We start from the raw sequence: 17,652 nt of genomic DNA on the forward strand, positions 1-17,652 counted from the left end.
ATTGATGCAACATCCACGTGCGGTGAACGCGTTGCTGCCCTCCGGGTGCGCTGGGCCGGGGTTGTTCTGAGGTAAACGCTAAACGAACTCTTCCGGGCTGGCACACCGTGTGGCAGGCGGATCAAGTGTGCGTAGAACTGAAGCGCGATGCATGGATGTGGCCACTAAGTGCAGTGTGTTTCACATTGATGTTTGACGTGAAACGCCGGCCAGCAACGCGAGATCTTTACAATGGCTGGCCCGCACCAACTGTGCACCGAGGGAGCGACGGAATGGCTGGTTAGGTCGTGGTGACATCCATGCCGCTCCAGGCACAGGTGAGGTGATGAAACTTAGGGTGAGGAGACTAATGCAATGGAAACACTAATATTACAAAGTCTTCCACCTCACACTGACGCGAATCACGATCCAATCACTTCTCGCAAAGGCACCATACCTAGTCAATTCTGACCAAGACAATGTTAACGTTGGAAATTGAGGTCAATTTTGGGTCATCGGAAGGGTTTAGTGTCTGAATCGACAGACACCCAGAAATCGTCTACCTCATGTCAAAGCACCGATGCCACCGATTCAGCGCCGTTTATAGGCCTCGCGGGTACACACATCTCGCATCAGTGATGTGATGTGATGATACACACATCTCGCATCAGTGATGCACACAGCTGCGAAGACATGCCACTGGCGACTGTTTGTGCTGGCGCCGCACTGCGGCTAAATAAATATAATATTTTCAAAATAAAGATAGGCTATTTCCTGGCGCACCTATATCAATAAGTAAGCATGTTTTTCAGCTTGTGTAGGACCATTTCAATAGATGAACCTTCACCCAGCGCATCCCGCTTCTTAGCCATATCACTGTGCAATGTATCACTGCCGACAGCCCGAACCAGGAAACACACGGCGAGGGATTCGCTGCCACCTATATTACACATATGCACTCTGACACGCACACGCACACGCACACGCGCGCGCAGCACAACGTCGGTTCACAGCTGAGTCCGCAGGACTAGAGGTGCCGCCAGGTCACGAGACCGACACCATGAGGCCGTCTCCGGGCCCGGCGCGCCGGCCGGGCAGTGCCGGACCCGCCGTCTGGCGGCGGTTTGCAGTCACGGCTCGTGCTACACGCGCCCAGACCGGCGGCAGGCGCGCGCGGTCTGGGCCCACCAGCGCGGGCCCCGACTGGATCACAATGGCTGCTCGAGGCCAGCTGCCTCTGCGTTGGTAGGTGCCAGGTGCTCGGTACGCACGAGAGCGGAGAGAGCGGGGACAGAGGGGAGAGGGGAGAGCGGCAGCGCGCGGCTGCGCGGTTAGTCAGGGGCCTCACACCTGGCGCGAACAAACTCAGAGCCATCGGCGCCAGCACGCGGGCGCGGCTGGCCGGCCGGTACAGCGGGGCGCCGGCGCGGCCGCCGCGCCCTCTACACGGTACACAATACGCACAAACGGCGGAGGCGAGCGCGCGCACGCGTGACCTGCGACGCTCCCGGCCGGCTTCCGCAATCGCCGCCGGCTGGGCCTCAGCCGACCAACACGGTATAAAACAACGCCCAATCGACGGCAGCAGATTCCAGCGAGGTGAGAAGAGACGCGGGTCACGCCGCGTCCCACTGGCCCGCCTAGCGGGTCAGGACGCCGACAGGCCACCACCCGAGGGCGGTGAGCCGCAGCCCGCGCACGCGTGGCTTCCCAGCTGGCAGCTGAAGGGTGCTCGGCTCCTGGCCGCGTTACAACCGGAGCCGCGCCCCAACTTCGGGCCTCCGCTACGCTACTGGCCAAAACTGGCGGCTGGGCACCCACGTCACTTCCACCCTGGGGTTTTGGGGCACATAAAGCAAGCGAACGCGAGCTTTGGGCGAACGCAATGAAACCAGGCCTGTCACCAATTTAAGCTTAGCATTCAAAACCGTTTATCTCGCGGTAACAAACGACAATAGTCGGCATCGGCGGGCGAAAGCTCGGAACAAACGTTCAATTACGCAACAGCGTTGTCAATTACGTCACAAACAAAAGAGCCGCGGACGACCGGACCCCGCACCGGTCCAGTACGATGAATTTTCTAGCACCACAACAAGTACCAGCCGAGAAGATCACATCAAGTGGAAAAACAGCGTGGATCGCGCACTACGCAGATTTCCCATTACGAGGTCGATGCACATGGGCCAGCGTTGGGCCACTCCCTGGCAGCTTTGGGGTTGCAGTCAGCAGTTGATCATTGTGACGGTGAATACAGAAATTGGCCAGGGAACGTACCGCGACCACCGTTAAATCGGCTGCATTTCTTTGTGAAATGCACACAATCATCGACGCGAGGAGTTACCAACTGCGCGGGACACACGTCCCGCGGCGAACTAAAACTGACGGCCGTCAGTACCCAAAGCTGACGGCACGCTTGTACGGTTACACGTGGTGACGCCGCTGCTCACTGCCGGGTCAGTCAGCAGGCGCTGCTGTATGCTGGAGCGTCACTTCCCTGGTGGTGGGGTGGCGAACGTCCGAACCGGGTTCGGCCGGGGGTCGGGCTCGGCCGACGCGCGCCCCCGACCGGCAGCTCACTTGTTCACCATGATCTTGAGATATTGCAGCGCGTTGTGCGCCGCGTCGGCCTTGGCCTTAGCCGGGTCGTCGCCGACGCCGTAGCAGACGGCGACGGGCAGTGTCGATATCTGGACCAGGCACTGGCAGCGATCTGTGGCGGACGGCGGCACGGTGAGCGTCGCCGGAGGCAGCGCGTGCCCGCCGACCAACACCGGCGATGGCCACCGACACCGGCGATGGCCACCGACACCGGCGATGGCCACCGACACCGGCGATGGCCACCCGACACCGGCGATGGCCACCCGACACCGGCGATGGCCACCGACACCGGCGATGGCCACCGACACCGGCGATGGCCACCCGACACCGGCGATGGCCACCGACACCGGCGATGGCCACCCGACACCGGCGATGGCCACCGACACCCGAAGGAGAGCGGGCGACGCCGCCGCCGCCCAACGCCGGAGGACAGGGCAGCAGGAAAACACGACGTGACGAAGACATAGGCCGTGGCAGAGCGCAGGTCGCTCGGAGGTCTGCCTGTCGCTAGCCTGTCGCTAGCTAGCACGATGACCAACACGTTATGTAGTGCAGAGCAGTGCACTGGTAGCGGAGAATGCCGGTCTTCCAGACGGAGCGCCATGTGGCGATCACAGTTTAAAGGGGGGGGGGGGGGGGGGCGTTGTACGCATGGTCACAACCTGAGCGAGACCAAGGTGCTGTCACGGCTGAGGCCCGTCACAAAATACTGCACGCTCCCATCCAAGCCGACAAAGCACCCACCCGTTGAACAGTGCGACATGCAAAATGCAGCACGTTGGGGAAGGACTGGGCTAGGCACAGCCTGATCAGCCCGAAAAATGGAAGAAGACACCATAAATTGCTGTAGAATACCCTATTCCCATATGGACAAACAACTAAATCTGTTCTTTAACATTGAGCAAGTCAGAAATAGCTAAATCTGATCATAAAGATTAAAATACAGTCCACGGTAACTTGCCAAATCTAAGCACTGATCAGCTTGACTGCAGTCAATATTCTAGCCGATTCATTAAAACTAACAGCGTGGCTGGGTGTTCCGTTATGACACTAGCAACCGGCGATGATGCCCCCACCCCCCCCCCCCCCGCAGTGCATCATGTGCGCACGAAACGAAGACATCCCGAAGCTGAAAATCATAGACCTTTGGACACTGGACCCCAAGCAAATAACTGTATATCTGCTAGAAATTTCATCAAAAAGGTGTTAGACATAAGCGGACGAGGGGTCGGCACTTTACTGCTAAACACAGAGTCATCGGCGGATCAACAGCCAGCCGCTGTCGGTTGCGGTGGAGGAGCTGACGCAGTGTGTCTAAGGCGCAAGAAAGCACATACCGATTCAAGACTGCGGCGAGCAGGAGTGTGACTACAAGAGACAGCAAAGCTATACCTTCAAATGACTTCTCGTCGATATCAACCCAGGTGATTGGGAACGTCTGCTCCAAGGCCAGCTCCTGCAGGAACTGGACGCAGTTCCACGTCGATTGGTTCGGCGCCGTCTCCTGTCGAGAACACAGAGCGCATGAGACACACACACATACCGTCGCGGGCTTCACATTCGGCGCAACACACCGCCCTCCAACGAATTTCGGCTGCTTGGTGTTAAGTCTCAAACAGTACCCCTTGATCGTCTTCCGTGAGCGAAAGAGCATGTTCAGGCCGAGCGTGCTTCGCTCGCGCCCATCGAGCACCGCGCGTGCGAGCGCACCTCGTGAACGACCGCGCGAGGGGCCCAGCACAAACCGCCACCGCGGCGCAACGGCACCGGGAGGGCGCCGCGTCCCGGAGCGCTGGCTGCCGGCGGTCAGGGCCGTACCCGCAGCTCGAAGAGCTTCGGTCCGGCGGCCGCCTTCAGGTTGCGGTGGAACTGTCCCACGTGCACGCTGCTGGACGCCGTCAGCGGCGGGATCTGACTCGACATCAGGCCCGAGAAGTGGTCCGCCAGCTTCTGTACCGCCTGGCGGGCAGAGTCCGAGTCAGACTCGGGTGTCAGATGCCGGCCGGACCACACCCGTGCCTTGACACCGGGTGACAAGCGCGCCCTTCTGGGAGCGCCCGCCCGCGTCCGACGAGCGCGCCGGCGCCATGAGCTATGGGCGCAATGCATGCATGTAAAACTACACTGAAACATTGGGACAAGCTCAGCTACACAGGGCATGATCACAATAATATGCACTTGTACTAACGAAGCAAGATGGCAGTGATCGTCACTACGGAGGCTCAAAAGAAAACAGTAGGAGAGAGCACAGAAGGTCAAACACTGGAGGAGGGAGGGGGAGCGGGCGCTGCATTTCCAGTCCAAGCGGAGAAAGTGCAACAAGCCATTCCAGCAGAGCAGCCAACCGAAATGCCGGCTGATTCGTGCGAGGATGGGTACGCTGGCCAAGCCATCTCGGACCTGCCCCGCCACTTCCAAACCAAACAAAGCAGGTCTGTGATTTTGTCATGTCTGAGATCGGACCGACCGCAGAAAGGAGTGAGCAGTGACGAAGCTGGGCCTGCGTGCTAATCAAGATCGACTTCGTCTGCGCCGCTGCCGCCTCAACGGGCGTAACCGTCTGCAGCAGCCGACGGCGTCAGCGAGCAGAACACCTGCCACCACCAGCCGACGGGATAGCACGCCCGCAAAAGCAAAGGCGGGACAAACAACGGGAGACGGGAGGGGAGACGGCTACCCCGCGCCGGCTGCGTATCTCCTCTCCGCCGATATCACAAAATGGCCCTTGAAGCGCACCGCCAGACCAGCGGCGCAGCGAGAGCGTGATTTACCGGAACACTGCGCTGGCTGCGGCGCGGGAGCGTCTCCCGGATCGGCCGGGCTACTATCCTCCGGCGACAGGCACGCCAACGAAACGAGACCGGTGTCCTGCGGCCCAAGGAGAGCGTGCGAGAGCAACGCCGCGCAGCAGGCGCTGTCCGCTCCCGGGGCGGATAAGGGCGTGGTACGGACGGCCGCACGCACAGCGGGCTCACCAGACATGCGGGATCACACACGCAATGCCACGACCAGGCCCACGGCGGCGCAGGCCGGCGGCGCGTCACACTCACCACGGCCCACGCAACGGCTGCCACACCGGCCGCGCATGTTACAGCCCTCCGCAAAAACCGGCCGCGCCCAAATGCGGCACCACACCCCGCCGAGACGGTCCAAAAGCCTCGGGCGGCAAAGGGAACGGCTGCCACAGTCGATGTACCAGCCAACCTTGTGGCAGCCGGCGCCGACCACAAGCGGCGCCCCGCGGGGCCTAACCTGCGGGTCGTGAGCTTCTGACGCGGCCGGGTCAGCGGCGGCATCCGCCGGCGCCGCAGCCAGCGGCGGCGCCTCGCGCAGCTTGCTCAGCATCAGGTTTGACGCCTGCCGCTTGGCGATCTTTTTCGACTTGCCCACACCTGGCGAGCAGACGGCTCGGTCAGCATGTGCAGTCGACAGACGGCGCTGCGGGCGCGCCGACCGAACCGAACACTGCTCGAGCAAACCATGGTGCTGAGACATGCAGAAGACACGACGGCAGCCCAACGAGCAGCCAGGGTTGCGATCGGTCATCACCCCATCACTCGTCCTTGAACGACCCGCGGGACACGACAGCAGCCCGACGAGCAGCCAGGGTTGCGATCGGCCATCACCCCATCACTCGTCCTTGAACGGCGCACAGAACACGACAGCAGCCCGACGAGCAGTCAGGGCTGCGACCGGCACCTCACCCCGTCACTCTTCCCTGAACGGTCCACAGGACACGACAGCAGCCCGACGAGCAGCCAGGGTTGCGATCGGCACCTCACCCCGTCACTCGTCCCTGAACGGTCCACAGGACGCGACGGCAGCCTGACGAGCAGCCAGGGTTGCGATCGGCACCTCACCCCGTCACTCGTCCCTGAGCGACCAGCACATGGTCATCACCCCATCACTCGTCCCTGAACGGCCAGCACATGGCCAATCACTACGATAGAGAGTTGGCAACCTCAACACTGCTCTTAAATTACAAGCGCAGAATTTTGTGGCACATTCTCGTGCCTAACTTGGTGTCTTTGTCCCTGTTTTAGTAGCTTTCTCTTTTCGTACACAATGGAATGTCTGTGTCCCATACTGATATTCTCAATATAGCAGCAGCCCAATCCACATCGTTGTGTCCCAACACAAAGCGCAAACTGCTTGTTCTAGCAAAACATGACTGACAAACTTTGTTGGCAGGTCCAACGCCCCAAGCACGAAGGCCACAAACGGGACCAGTGAGAGCCGGCTCTGTGGAGGCAGCGAGCTCCATGTTGAAACCCAGGCCCAAACCGACGTCCCGCAGCGCGCGTATCTACGACGCGCTGCAGTTCCCATCAGGATACCAGCGTTCCGAACGACACAAACCCGCTGCAGTCCATCGACCTGCGGGCCGACCGGGCGCCTCGCCTGCACAGGCGAGCGGCGGCCCGGCCGCTGGCGCTCACCGGTCTCGGTGAAGGCGGTGCCGATGCGACAAGCGATGGTGAAGGTGCGCTCGTGGGGCAGGCCCTCCTCCGCCGACAGCTCGTAGGCCGGCGGTGGGTACCGGTACGCCATGCACAGCTCCTGTAGCTGGCCCACCGGATTGCCGGGGATGCCGTCGTCGTACGGCGAGACGAGCTGCTCCAGCGGCGATTCGGCCTGCGCGGCCGGCGCCGGCGCGCCCGGCGGCGCCGCCTGGTTGCCGAGCACCATGTCCAGCACGGCCTTGGCCACGGCGTGTTTGGCCTTCTTCTTGCTCTGGCCCTGACCGCTGGCGATGAACTCGCCGACCGTGGCGCGGTAGAGGAAGGTCGGCTCGTGCACGGCGCCCTCCACCTGCGGCGACGGCACGCACTGTCACGTCCGCGGACCGGGGCCGAGGGGCGACGGGTCGGCCGGCGCCGCAGCGCGCCAGCCGGCCACAGCATGACGGCCAACGGGCGCTCCTCTCAGCCACGCCTGGGTCCACTGGGCGGACAGTGCGGTGCTCATGCTCTTGGCCCTTCGGCTGGTCCGTCGTCGCGGAATGCTGTGGCCGCTGAGGCGAAGAGGTGCATGCCTTATGCACAGACCAGCGGCGTGGTGAAGAGCTTGGGTCCACTTTACCCAGGTTAATGGACAATTTGCAAATGAGCTATTTCAAAGTTAAACGCCTTTGACATGCCTTGGTGTGATAAGTACGCGTTACGCTGGCTTATAAGAACTTAATTTACGCGATCACGATTGCCCAGCTTATAAGAACGTGAGTCTACATATGAGTGCAGACAAACAATGTGAGTCAATCAGTGTAGTTCATCAGGTGGTGGTGTCAAATCCCATTGAGTCATACCTGGATAAGTTCATATTTGGGAGTGATGCCCCGCTTGGCACACAGCTCCTGCAGAAGCGAAACTGGAGTCTTGGATGGCATTGTTGGCATCTGAAAGCAGCATATCATATTAGGTTCTTTGGCCATAACATCGCTTTGTTTCTAAGTCTTTGCTATTTCAGAGCTATTTCCCTGCAAATGTAATTTACTGGAGGCAAGAACATAGGACACCCGAGCTACTGTACAGTGCCACAGTTCTTGCATTTTTAGCACACTGGTTCCTGTACTGACTTGTGCTGGACTCTGGGCTGGGCTTGAGTCAATTCTGAAATTTGCCTTATTTGTATTCAGTCAGTAGGAGCCAGTTTGAAATGAAACAAAAGGATAAGGGTCACAGCCATCTGCCTTGCTATCACAATGAATGCCAAATATATGCTTCTATGAAGTCCAAGGAACAGTTAGAACACAAACCATCACAACTGGAATAAATGGAGTGTTTTGGGTGATACCTGCATTTTCCTAGTGCTTGTGCTGGTTTGTTTTGTGGTGTTTTGTCTAGTATTTTCCAGCATTAAGCAAACACTTAAACCAAATTCATAATAACCACCATGTGGAGAAATATGCATGCATGACTATGACCATGACTCTGGCATGGACTGCCATTTACCATAGCTGCTGCCATCAGCCACAGATCATAAGTCAGGAGAAACAGCCAGTGTTTGATGAAACTCAAACCCATCCTGTCACATGTGGGTGAATTCAAAGACAGGTGCTTTAGGGAGCTGGGACACTGGATCAGGCAAATCAAGAGGAGCAGCACTTCCACTACCATTGGCAGGTTAAAGGGACACCTTTTTGGTCTTGGAGCACATGACCCACAAATGCATGGAGGAGACATTGTTTTTTGCCTAACTTTACACAGTTTCTCTGCCAGAGTGCATGATGGTGACACACAATGCATAATGATGCAATATTTAAGGCTAGATGTGTCAAGCATGTCAAGCACACTTCAAGTTGATTATCACCATTAACATGAAACCAGGTGTTTTTTCTGCAAAAGGATGTTAAAAAAACAAAGAGTTGCCACCACAGTGAAAAAGGATGTCCTTAAAATAGTATTTAGATTCACAAAACATGATAGAATATCACTCCAACCATAATCAAAGAGCATCCAATATGAGAGTCTAAAAACCCAAGCCCATCCCTCATGCACTGCTGACTGCTGATGTAAACATCAACCTATTCCAAGCAGCTTTTTAACATCTGCTGAGAACAAACACATTATGTCAGCCAATCCATATTTCACCATAGTATTCACAATGTGAGCACCATATCAACACAAACAATGGTTCATGCCACCCTCATAACTCAGTTCAATGAGTGCATTGACTGTTTGGCACAAATGTGGGATGATGTTTTAGAAACTGCAATGATATGATTTGCCAATGGTCACCACTGTTGGTCATTATTCTTGGTGCTTTTATTCCAGGTCAAAAATTGGTGCTCAATAGCAGTTCCAAATTCAGATGGCAGCTGTTGCCTGCATCTTGTGGGTAACAGATGGAGGATGCATTTTCTGAGAGACACCATGCCAGCAGTTAACATGCATGTACTCAGCAGCAAATTTGCTGAAGATATTCTAAACTTCAAGATCACATTATCTATATCAGACTGGATAAGCTTGAGTGGTGCATAATTGGATACATTTTTATACAAATTCACCACATCTAAAGAAACAAGTTTGCCATTCTTAAAAATACTTAACCATCCCATAAGCTAAATAAATCAGTGTTAGGCCTGTGCCTTCAACAATTACATACATGAAAAACACTGAACTCCATTTTGGCATAGAGTTATAATGCTGTTAAAGTCTTAGCATATTTTTTTACTAGCTATGAATCTCCTAATATTGCATACCTACTTGTTTTGAGCTGTCAAATTATAGGAAACAACCCATTCAATCCACCAACTTAAACAAAAACCCACAATAACCAAAGGTTATAACCATGATAAGAACATAATCTGCACAAACCCAGGCACCACTGATCCTACCTTTGCATTTCTATTACTCTTCTGGTGAAGCCAATTCTGGTTTTGTAGCTAGAAGTATTGGCTGGTCTTAAAGGTTGCAAAATCCATATTTCATCACCTGTACCAAAATTGAATTGAACTGATGTATGTTATGTGCATCCAGTATGACCCTAAGACCACTTGTTTCAAAGTTTAAGTATTCTGTCACAGCAGTCTAAGCACCAGGGCCCTAATTACCACCTTGTCCACATTCAGTAACACAGACTATCATCAGTCTGATTTTGCCATGTCTTTATGGGTAAGCGAAAGGTGGCAAGGTCTGCTCAGATCAGGCAGCCAACTGCCAAATCTAATGAAATTTATTACATGCTGGTCAGTGGTATCATGATGATGACAATGATGGTAATATTGATTTAGGGTTTTTATAACATCAGCTGCCAATGATACAGCATCATCAAGACTTTGCTTAGGAGAGAGCCAAATCAGGACAAGGTAATCACTTCCAGCTTAAGCAGCCTATATTATTATTTAGGGGTCCTGATTTCAGGTTTCATGCCCTTATTAGGTTTAGGATGCCACTTAAGCATGCCAATAAAAAGTTTCTGCTGGCAAATATCTGGCCAACACCTTCTAAAACAACTTAATATAACCATACTGGTCCATTTCACATCACTGGCTTGCAGCAGCATGGTTTGCTATGCAAAGGTCTAGGCAGCTTTAGCCAGTTTTTGCAAACAGCAATACATGCCAGTCCTCCTACACTAATGATAGCATGGCATCAGCAATTGTTTCAGCTGTTTCCTGACAACCTAGCTTTGACATGAGGAAAAAGGGTCACATCTATACAAAAAAGTTGCTTTCCTCTAAAAGGTAGTCATTTTACTCACAGTAAAATTATTTACATTTCATAAGTTATTCAATAATGTAACACCCTCTTTGAGAGCATAAAAGAATGAAACAACTTGTCTGCTTCAAAGTCAATCTATGTCAATCCCCACTCATGAATGATAAATAGCAATGCCTACATAGGCATCATACTTTTATTTTTATTAGGTATTTGGACTAATGTCAAACTATGATGGTAAACCAAATGCTAAACCACATAGTTAAAGAAGAATGGACTGATAAAAGGTGATACACATTGAGTGCAAGGACTATCAACATATTTTCTTGTGTGATGCATCAACAAACCAAAGAAAACTCACCGCTGTGCCGTTCACCGCAACCCCATTGGAGTTACTGTCAGCATCCATCAGTGAGTGATTAGTGACACAAACTACAGTTATGCAGGATCAAACAACAGGGATACAACTATAGCAGTTATTAACTGAAATTAACGGGACCATCCGAGCTTATCCAAAGGCCCGATCTTTGGGGTTTTCGCAGCTCACACTTCCTGCACCCTTTTCTCCCAGAAATACGTCTGAAACAGATGAACACATGCAACACATACACGGATGGTGCATATTTGTTTCCAAGTCGCTACGGACTTTTCCTGACAAAATATCTCAAGATAAGCCCGTGAATTCAACAGCAATGTTATCAGAATGCTACCAGATCAGAGTATAAAATGCTATTAAATGCGAGGGCATGCTATATGATAAATGGTGCGTTACAGGTTGGCGTGTCTCAACCTCTGAAATGGCAAAAAAACCGCATAGGGACAGTGTTCGGAATCAAAGCAATGATGCGAAGGAGTTCTTTGAGCTAAAAAGATACTAAACATAACTGCATTCTCCAGGGTGCATGGATGAAGGGGAGGGGCGAGGAGGAAGTTTTTTTTCCATGCGTCCAACCCCTGTATAACAAATAATCACACTCGAGAAAGCTTATGGGATCATCCTTACCCTGTAGCACCCCCGTCAATGGTTTTCGCTGGGCACCAGTGGCGCAGGCAGGAGAGGGGCACAGGGGCACGAGTCCTCCATAAGTTGCGAGGGGCCCTTCGGAACCCTCGGGACCTACGATTAGGGGACTGTTTTGGAGATCCGGAGGGCCGAAAGACCGGCCAGGGGTCGCATTTAGGGGCCCGACCGCAGGTCTGGGCGCTTCAATGCCACTCCTCCAAAAATATCCTGCATTCCAGCTGTCACACTTTAAGATCAATAGTGTGCAAGATACAAGACAATGTTCCTTGCAGTGTTGTAGTGAGACAACACAACAATGTTCCTTGTAGTGTAATACTCAAGGGAGCCCCTTCACCTGAAAGAAATAAGGGGTATCGTCAGTGTTGAATGGAGTGGGTTGAAAAGACTTTGTAACACACAAGGCCATCCCATGTTTGCCTGAAAACGTTCATTATTTTTCAGAATCGACTAGTGAAACAAATGCATCAAAAGGTTTGATCCTGGTCACCGGGAGCCGGTAGTATAGCAGTGAACACGTGTTTGTTAATCATTACGCAGCTGAGATACCCCAGGTACGGGTTTAGATTCCCCGTGGTGCCCGCCCTCCTCGCCGGATAACACTACTTCACCGCCATCCATGCAGCCAACTTCAAACAACGGAACTACTGGCCATATTTTCTTCAAGCCGGCACCAATCGAAAGCTATTATACGGCTTAAGTTGACTTTCTGAATCTGGTGACCCCAGGCCACCATTTTTACCTTAAAAAATCGCCTAAACCGCTTCAGGGCATTGCAGCCAAGTTCAAACTCGGAAACCGCTCAACCGATCTGCTTAAAACTTTTACTAGAAGATAGAGCGCATGCGATTTTATGAGGAGTTCAGAAACCGTTGACCCCAGGTCACCATCTTTACCTTCAAATACCGCCTAAACCACCTTAGGGCATTGCAGCCAAGTCCAAACTCGGAAATCGCTAAACTAATCTGCTTTTAGCATTTACCAGAAGATAGAGCGCATGCAATTTCACCAGCCGTTTTAAAACTGGTGACCACAGGTTACCATCTTCATCTTCAAAGGGATGAAGATAAAGACGGGATAAATACGGGAATCCATCTCACTGTGCACAGCCCTATGGAGATAGGCATGTTACGTATGCACATACTTCGAGCTCATTCATTTTCTCCATATCACGTTAAATCCTGGGATTTTTAATCTAGGCGTTTCGGAAAAACAGGCAAAATAAACTTAAGTTGGCTGTTAAATACCACCAGAGCCCAGCACGGACTTGATTCCTAGCTTATTTACGGGTAGGCGGCTGGGCGATGAAAACAGCGATGACTAATGACTAATGCAAACTTTTCTTTGTTATAAATAAAGGAGTACAAAATGTCATGCAATTAAAATATGTTAAGAGCTTGATGCACAAGTTTGATCATTGTCACACATACTCAACGGTCAAGGAAAATGACACGTGCGACGTCAGCGGCACGTAACATTACGTTCGACGATTGAGCTTAGAAATTCATCGGCGCATATCCGATTGCTGCTCTAAGGCAGCAAGGCCAATAGGAACATAACCTGACCGATCGTGGGTGGCGTGCGAGGCCAACAAGGAGGCTTCCGTCAACAAGTGCAGGGTCTTCTGGGCAAGTGAAAAGAGTGACCTAGCTGCTGCCCCTGAGCAGCTAGGTGTACCCTGACATATGGGGCCTCGGAAAAAGCATATAGAGCCTTTCGTAGGATGGGAAGAATCGGTGGAGGGCCCCTGAACGATCAAGAGTGCCCAGGAATGAAAGCAGATAGTGTCCCAGCGGCAGCCTTGGGATCACCCACAGAAAAATGTGAAAAGATCAAGGGCAACGTGGAAGGCTCCATGGCAGTCAGATCGACCAGGCAAGTGGCTATACATGGCCCGTGCAACAGCGTAAGGCCTTTGTACTGCGTAATGAGCCCAAAATATTTCCTTAATCACCACATTTTCAATCAGCAAAGAATCAATTTTGCTTGCTTATAAACTATTTGCTTTCGCTTGCAACCATACTGTCGCCTGTAGACCTAAAGACGGCAATTTTGTTTTGCTTTTATTAGAAAACTGCGTCCGTTCAGCCGGTTATCGACCCCTTCGAAGTCTATGGGTCTCCTCGGCATGGTCCGGTGCTTTTCCCCCGCTCATCTCCCCCCCCCCCCTCTGTATCAGCCACCGGCCCGAGCAGCTTAAAAGATGGGGGCTCACCAAGAGCACAGGGCTATCCATTCAAATACGAGGCACTCTAGACACAGCATGGAGGACACCGGAGGGATCGAGCGTACCCGAGCAGGTTAACAGATAGAGCCCCGTCAAGAAAACAGGGCCTTCCATTCAAATATGAAAGGCCCTGAATGACCGAATGCGCCAGAGCAGGTTAGCAGATAGGGCCCCGTCAAGAGCGTAGGCCCCTCCATTCAGATAGGAATTACGCGATGTAGAGGTCCCATAACGACCCAATGTGTCTGACCAGCCTATCAGAAGGAGCCCCGATAAGAGCACAAGGCCCTTCATTCAAATAAGAGGTAACCAAAACCCAATGCGGAGAGCTATCGACACATGAAGCCTAGCCGAGCAGGTTATCAGATGGCCACGATAGGAGCGCAGGGCCCTAACTTCAAACACCAAAACCTAATGTGCATGGTCCCAAACAGCCCAGTGTCGCCGAAGAAGCGAACAGAGGCCCCCCCGACGAGTGCGTGGGGCCCTCCATTTAAATAGGAAGCACCCAAGACCCAATGCATAAGGTCTCCGAACGATCGGATATGCCCGAGCAGGTTATCAGATATGTCCCCGACAAGAGCGTAGGGCCCACCCATTCAAATAAGAAGTACCCAAGACCCAGCATGGAGGGCATGCAAAAGATCGAGTGTACCCCAGCAGGCTATCAGATAGCCCCCGAGGGGAGCGTAGGGTCCTACATTAAAATACTCAGTGTGCAAGGCCCAAAACGATTCAGTGTGCCCAAGCAGGCTCACAGATGGAACTCCGACAAGCGTGCGGGGCCCTCTTTTCAATTAGAAAAAAACCCAAGACTCAGTGTGGCGGGCCCCGAACGACCGATGTGCCCTCAGCAGATTAACAGATGGACACCCGGCAAGAGCGTAGGGCCCTAAGCAAATCACAAAGAACTGGAAGTGCCCCTGACCAATTTAGAGTATCCATGAGCATACCACGAGTGTGACGGTAGGTTAACCAAGGCCAATATAAAAGGCCACTGAGCGACCGATAATACTCCGGCAAGTTAACATATGGGACCCCAGCTATAGCGTACAGAGCCTTTCTGGCGAATGTAAAGAATCCGTGGAAGGCCCCTGCGTGACAAGGGGGCCCCTGCTCTGGCACGTGGCACGTGACAAGGCCCCTTGCTCTGGCACGCCAGCAGGGGGCCCAGCAACAGCCAGGGCCCTCCAGGCAAATGCAAAAAATCGAGGGCAACGTGGAAGGCGGAAAGAGCATGGGGCCTCTGGACAACGTAATGAAGCTCAAAATTCCCAAAAAACAGCTTTGAAATCATTGAAGCTTTTGTCTGCTTGCAGGTCCTTTACTTTCGCTTGCAACTGTTCTTACTCGCCTGCAAGTCCAAAGGCGCCCAATTTTGTATCGTTTTGTGTTCATAAAAACTTGCACCTGTTCGACCGACCATGGGCTCTGAAGGTGCCCATGGTCGGCCGAACAGGTACAAGTTTTTGGCTTGGCTCCCCGATGTTTTTTTTTTGGCCGGAATGCTAAAAAGTGGATAAAAGGTGATCATAACACAAAGACTTAATACAAAGACACAACACAAAGACTTCTTTGATCTTTTTGCGTAGCAGTGTCTCGTACCACTCTCACATAACAAAAGGTCATGATTGTCCTTACCACAAGATAAAATCATAATAAGTAAGCGGATAACCAATGCAATAAACTTCACACACCTAACGCCGTAAGGCACGTGTTGGTTTGTGAGGCTTAAGTGAAAAGCTCTGGAATATGGGGATAATGTAAGTCCTTGGTGGGCCCCATCCCCCTCCTCCACAACCAAAATGTGCACCATGTCTCATGACCGTCGTAGAAGAGCGTCATCGATGCCCTGAGGTGGCGCATTCACCTGCCGATCAGAAGAGATGCGTGCGTCCAGAGCCTGCTCTCTGGATCCAATTCTGCATGACTTTTATACTGCCTAAATTGCAGACTTTCATAAGTTCTACAAAGGTTAGAAACATATATTGCGTTTAATCGAAATAAAGGGGCCGACATTCAGTGAAAAGGCTTAAGTGAAATATTGGGGGAGGTAGGTTGTCGGTTCGGCCCCCCAATAATTGATAAAAATTGACACCCTTGCACGCATTTCAGCTGGCAATCGTTCTGACGACAGATCGAACGGGGCCAAAGTAAGTGTGTGATGTGGAGTAAAAGATAAAGAAATCAGGGAAAGTTAAATAAAAAAAGCTTTCATCAGCTTTCGAATGCACCGTCAGCACGCGTGACATCACGCATTCCAGATCGTGCTGACGACAGGTCGAACGGGGCCGCTAGGGTCTCCGCGAATCTAAGGACATTTTTAAAGTCAGTAAATGCCATAAAATACCGATAAAACTCTCTAGAAAAATAAGCTCTAGCGACTTGGAAACAAATATACGCCCACTTACAACCAATGCAGTGGACGCGCCGTCTGTGGCGCACGAGCTACGATAGCTCTGCAATTTTTGTTAGAAGGAAGGAAGTGTATTTGAAATACTGTGTGTTTTGACCAACAATGGCCAAAATGATATGGCCAAAAACATGATTTGCCAGAGCGTTGTAATTTGCTTTGATGTGTACCTCCGAACATAATATTGCGATGTTTTGTGGCAATTGGATTAATCCAGAACACCATGATACATCCGTGGTCAATGAAACCAATGTCAATGGAGTGGAATGGGCAAATCTATGTTTATTCTGGGTAAATTGGGTATTCACCACTGGTCGTGAGTCGTTTTGGACAGCTGGAGAAATGGTGGTGCCTTCACAGTAGCTGCATGGCTCTGCTAGGGAACTGAACTATTGTCAAGCAAGCAGTCCTGCCACTGTCTTCAAAAACTGTCCATTCCACAAAGCACATAGGTATTGTTGTAGGGCAAGTTGTCATTACTTGGCACATGCTGGTTATGGAGTTTGCTGATGGGTAATCCTGGTTCTATAATTTGCTTTTTGTAAGCTTCTCTCATCCATGCTGCCTACTATGTGTTTATATGCGCATCAGTCATGCCAAACAAGCATGGTGAAGTCAGCTCCAAATCTTGGTGCATATGCACCATGGATTTGAATGCCCAGAGTCTGTGAACAGCCACCACTTATTTCAGTGCATTGAAACCAGATATGTCAAGTATTATGGTGACATTATGGCAATTTAAAGAAAAATACCCAACAGTATAGTTTCATCCAATGGTCATGCAAGTAGAATAAAGGTGTGCTGTTAGCTGGTTGTGCCTTGCATGCAGAAGCTGGCTACATGACATTTATTTTAAAGTTAAGAATGATCATTATCACATGTTAGTGAACTATTTGTATATCGTGTAGTCAAGTGATGTATTAAGTTAAGTTTGTAGTACGGCCCACAGCAGATTGATTAGCAGCAAGGAAAATTGCGGGTTTTTAGTTGGGAGCAGGATAGGATTGTACTTGAGAAAGCCTTGCAAGGGTAGTGAATTTATATGCATGCATACATGGAAACAGGAATGGTCACTAATATGTTCATAGTTATGGTCAACTCATTACCATGGGTGAGAGGGCCTCCCCTGGCTTAGACTCCTCCCTAAGGCCTTGTGCAGCCCCTTCAAGCAGCACTGTAGTATTTGATCACTGCAATTTGGTAATAGCTACACCCAGCTTAAGGATATTTTTGAAATCAACCAGCATGGAGGAGA

The 17,652-nt window shown here is 51.8% G+C and overlaps 1 protein-coding gene across 3 annotated transcripts; it reads right to left on the bottom strand.

Moving 5' to 3' along the window:
- Positions 1 to 913: 913 nt before the first annotated feature.
- LOC119097004 (RISC-loading complex subunit tarbp2) lies at positions 914 to 11,349 on the bottom strand. Of its 3 annotated transcripts, XM_037220011.1 has the most exons (8): positions 11,098 to 11,349; positions 7,883 to 7,972; positions 7,017 to 7,389; positions 5,830 to 5,969; positions 5,349 to 5,445; positions 4,396 to 4,536; positions 3,970 to 4,081; positions 2,552 to 2,689 (listed from the first exon to the last, which is right to left on the bottom strand). In XM_037220011.1, the coding sequence occupies exons 1-7, from the start codon at positions 11,143 to 11,145 to the stop codon at positions 3,993 to 3,995; spliced, it is 978 nt and encodes a 325-aa protein (XP_037075906.1). In that variant the 5' UTR covers positions 11,146 to 11,349; the 3' UTR covers positions 2,552 to 2,689; positions 3,970 to 3,992. The 3 variants fall into 3 exon arrangements, with proteins under 3 accessions (XP_037075904.1, XP_037075905.1, XP_037075906.1); XM_037220009.1 differs by lacking the exon at positions 5,349 to 5,445 and having other exon boundaries at positions 914 to 2,689; XM_037220010.1 differs by lacking the exons at positions 5,349 to 5,445; positions 11,098 to 11,349 and adding an exon at positions 9,914 to 10,012 and having other exon boundaries at positions 914 to 2,689.
- Between the last annotated feature and the right edge of the window lie 6,303 nt (positions 11,350 to 17,652).

The sequence above is a fragment of the Pollicipes pollicipes genome, unplaced genomic scaffold (genome assembly GCF_011947565.3).
Source record: "Pollicipes pollicipes isolate AB1234 unplaced genomic scaffold, Ppol_2.1 Scaffold_4295;HRSCAF=5057_pilon_pilon_pilon, whole genome shotgun sequence".
Lineage (NCBI taxonomy): Eukaryota > Metazoa > Arthropoda > Thecostraca > Pollicipedomorpha > Pollicipedidae > Pollicipes > Pollicipes pollicipes.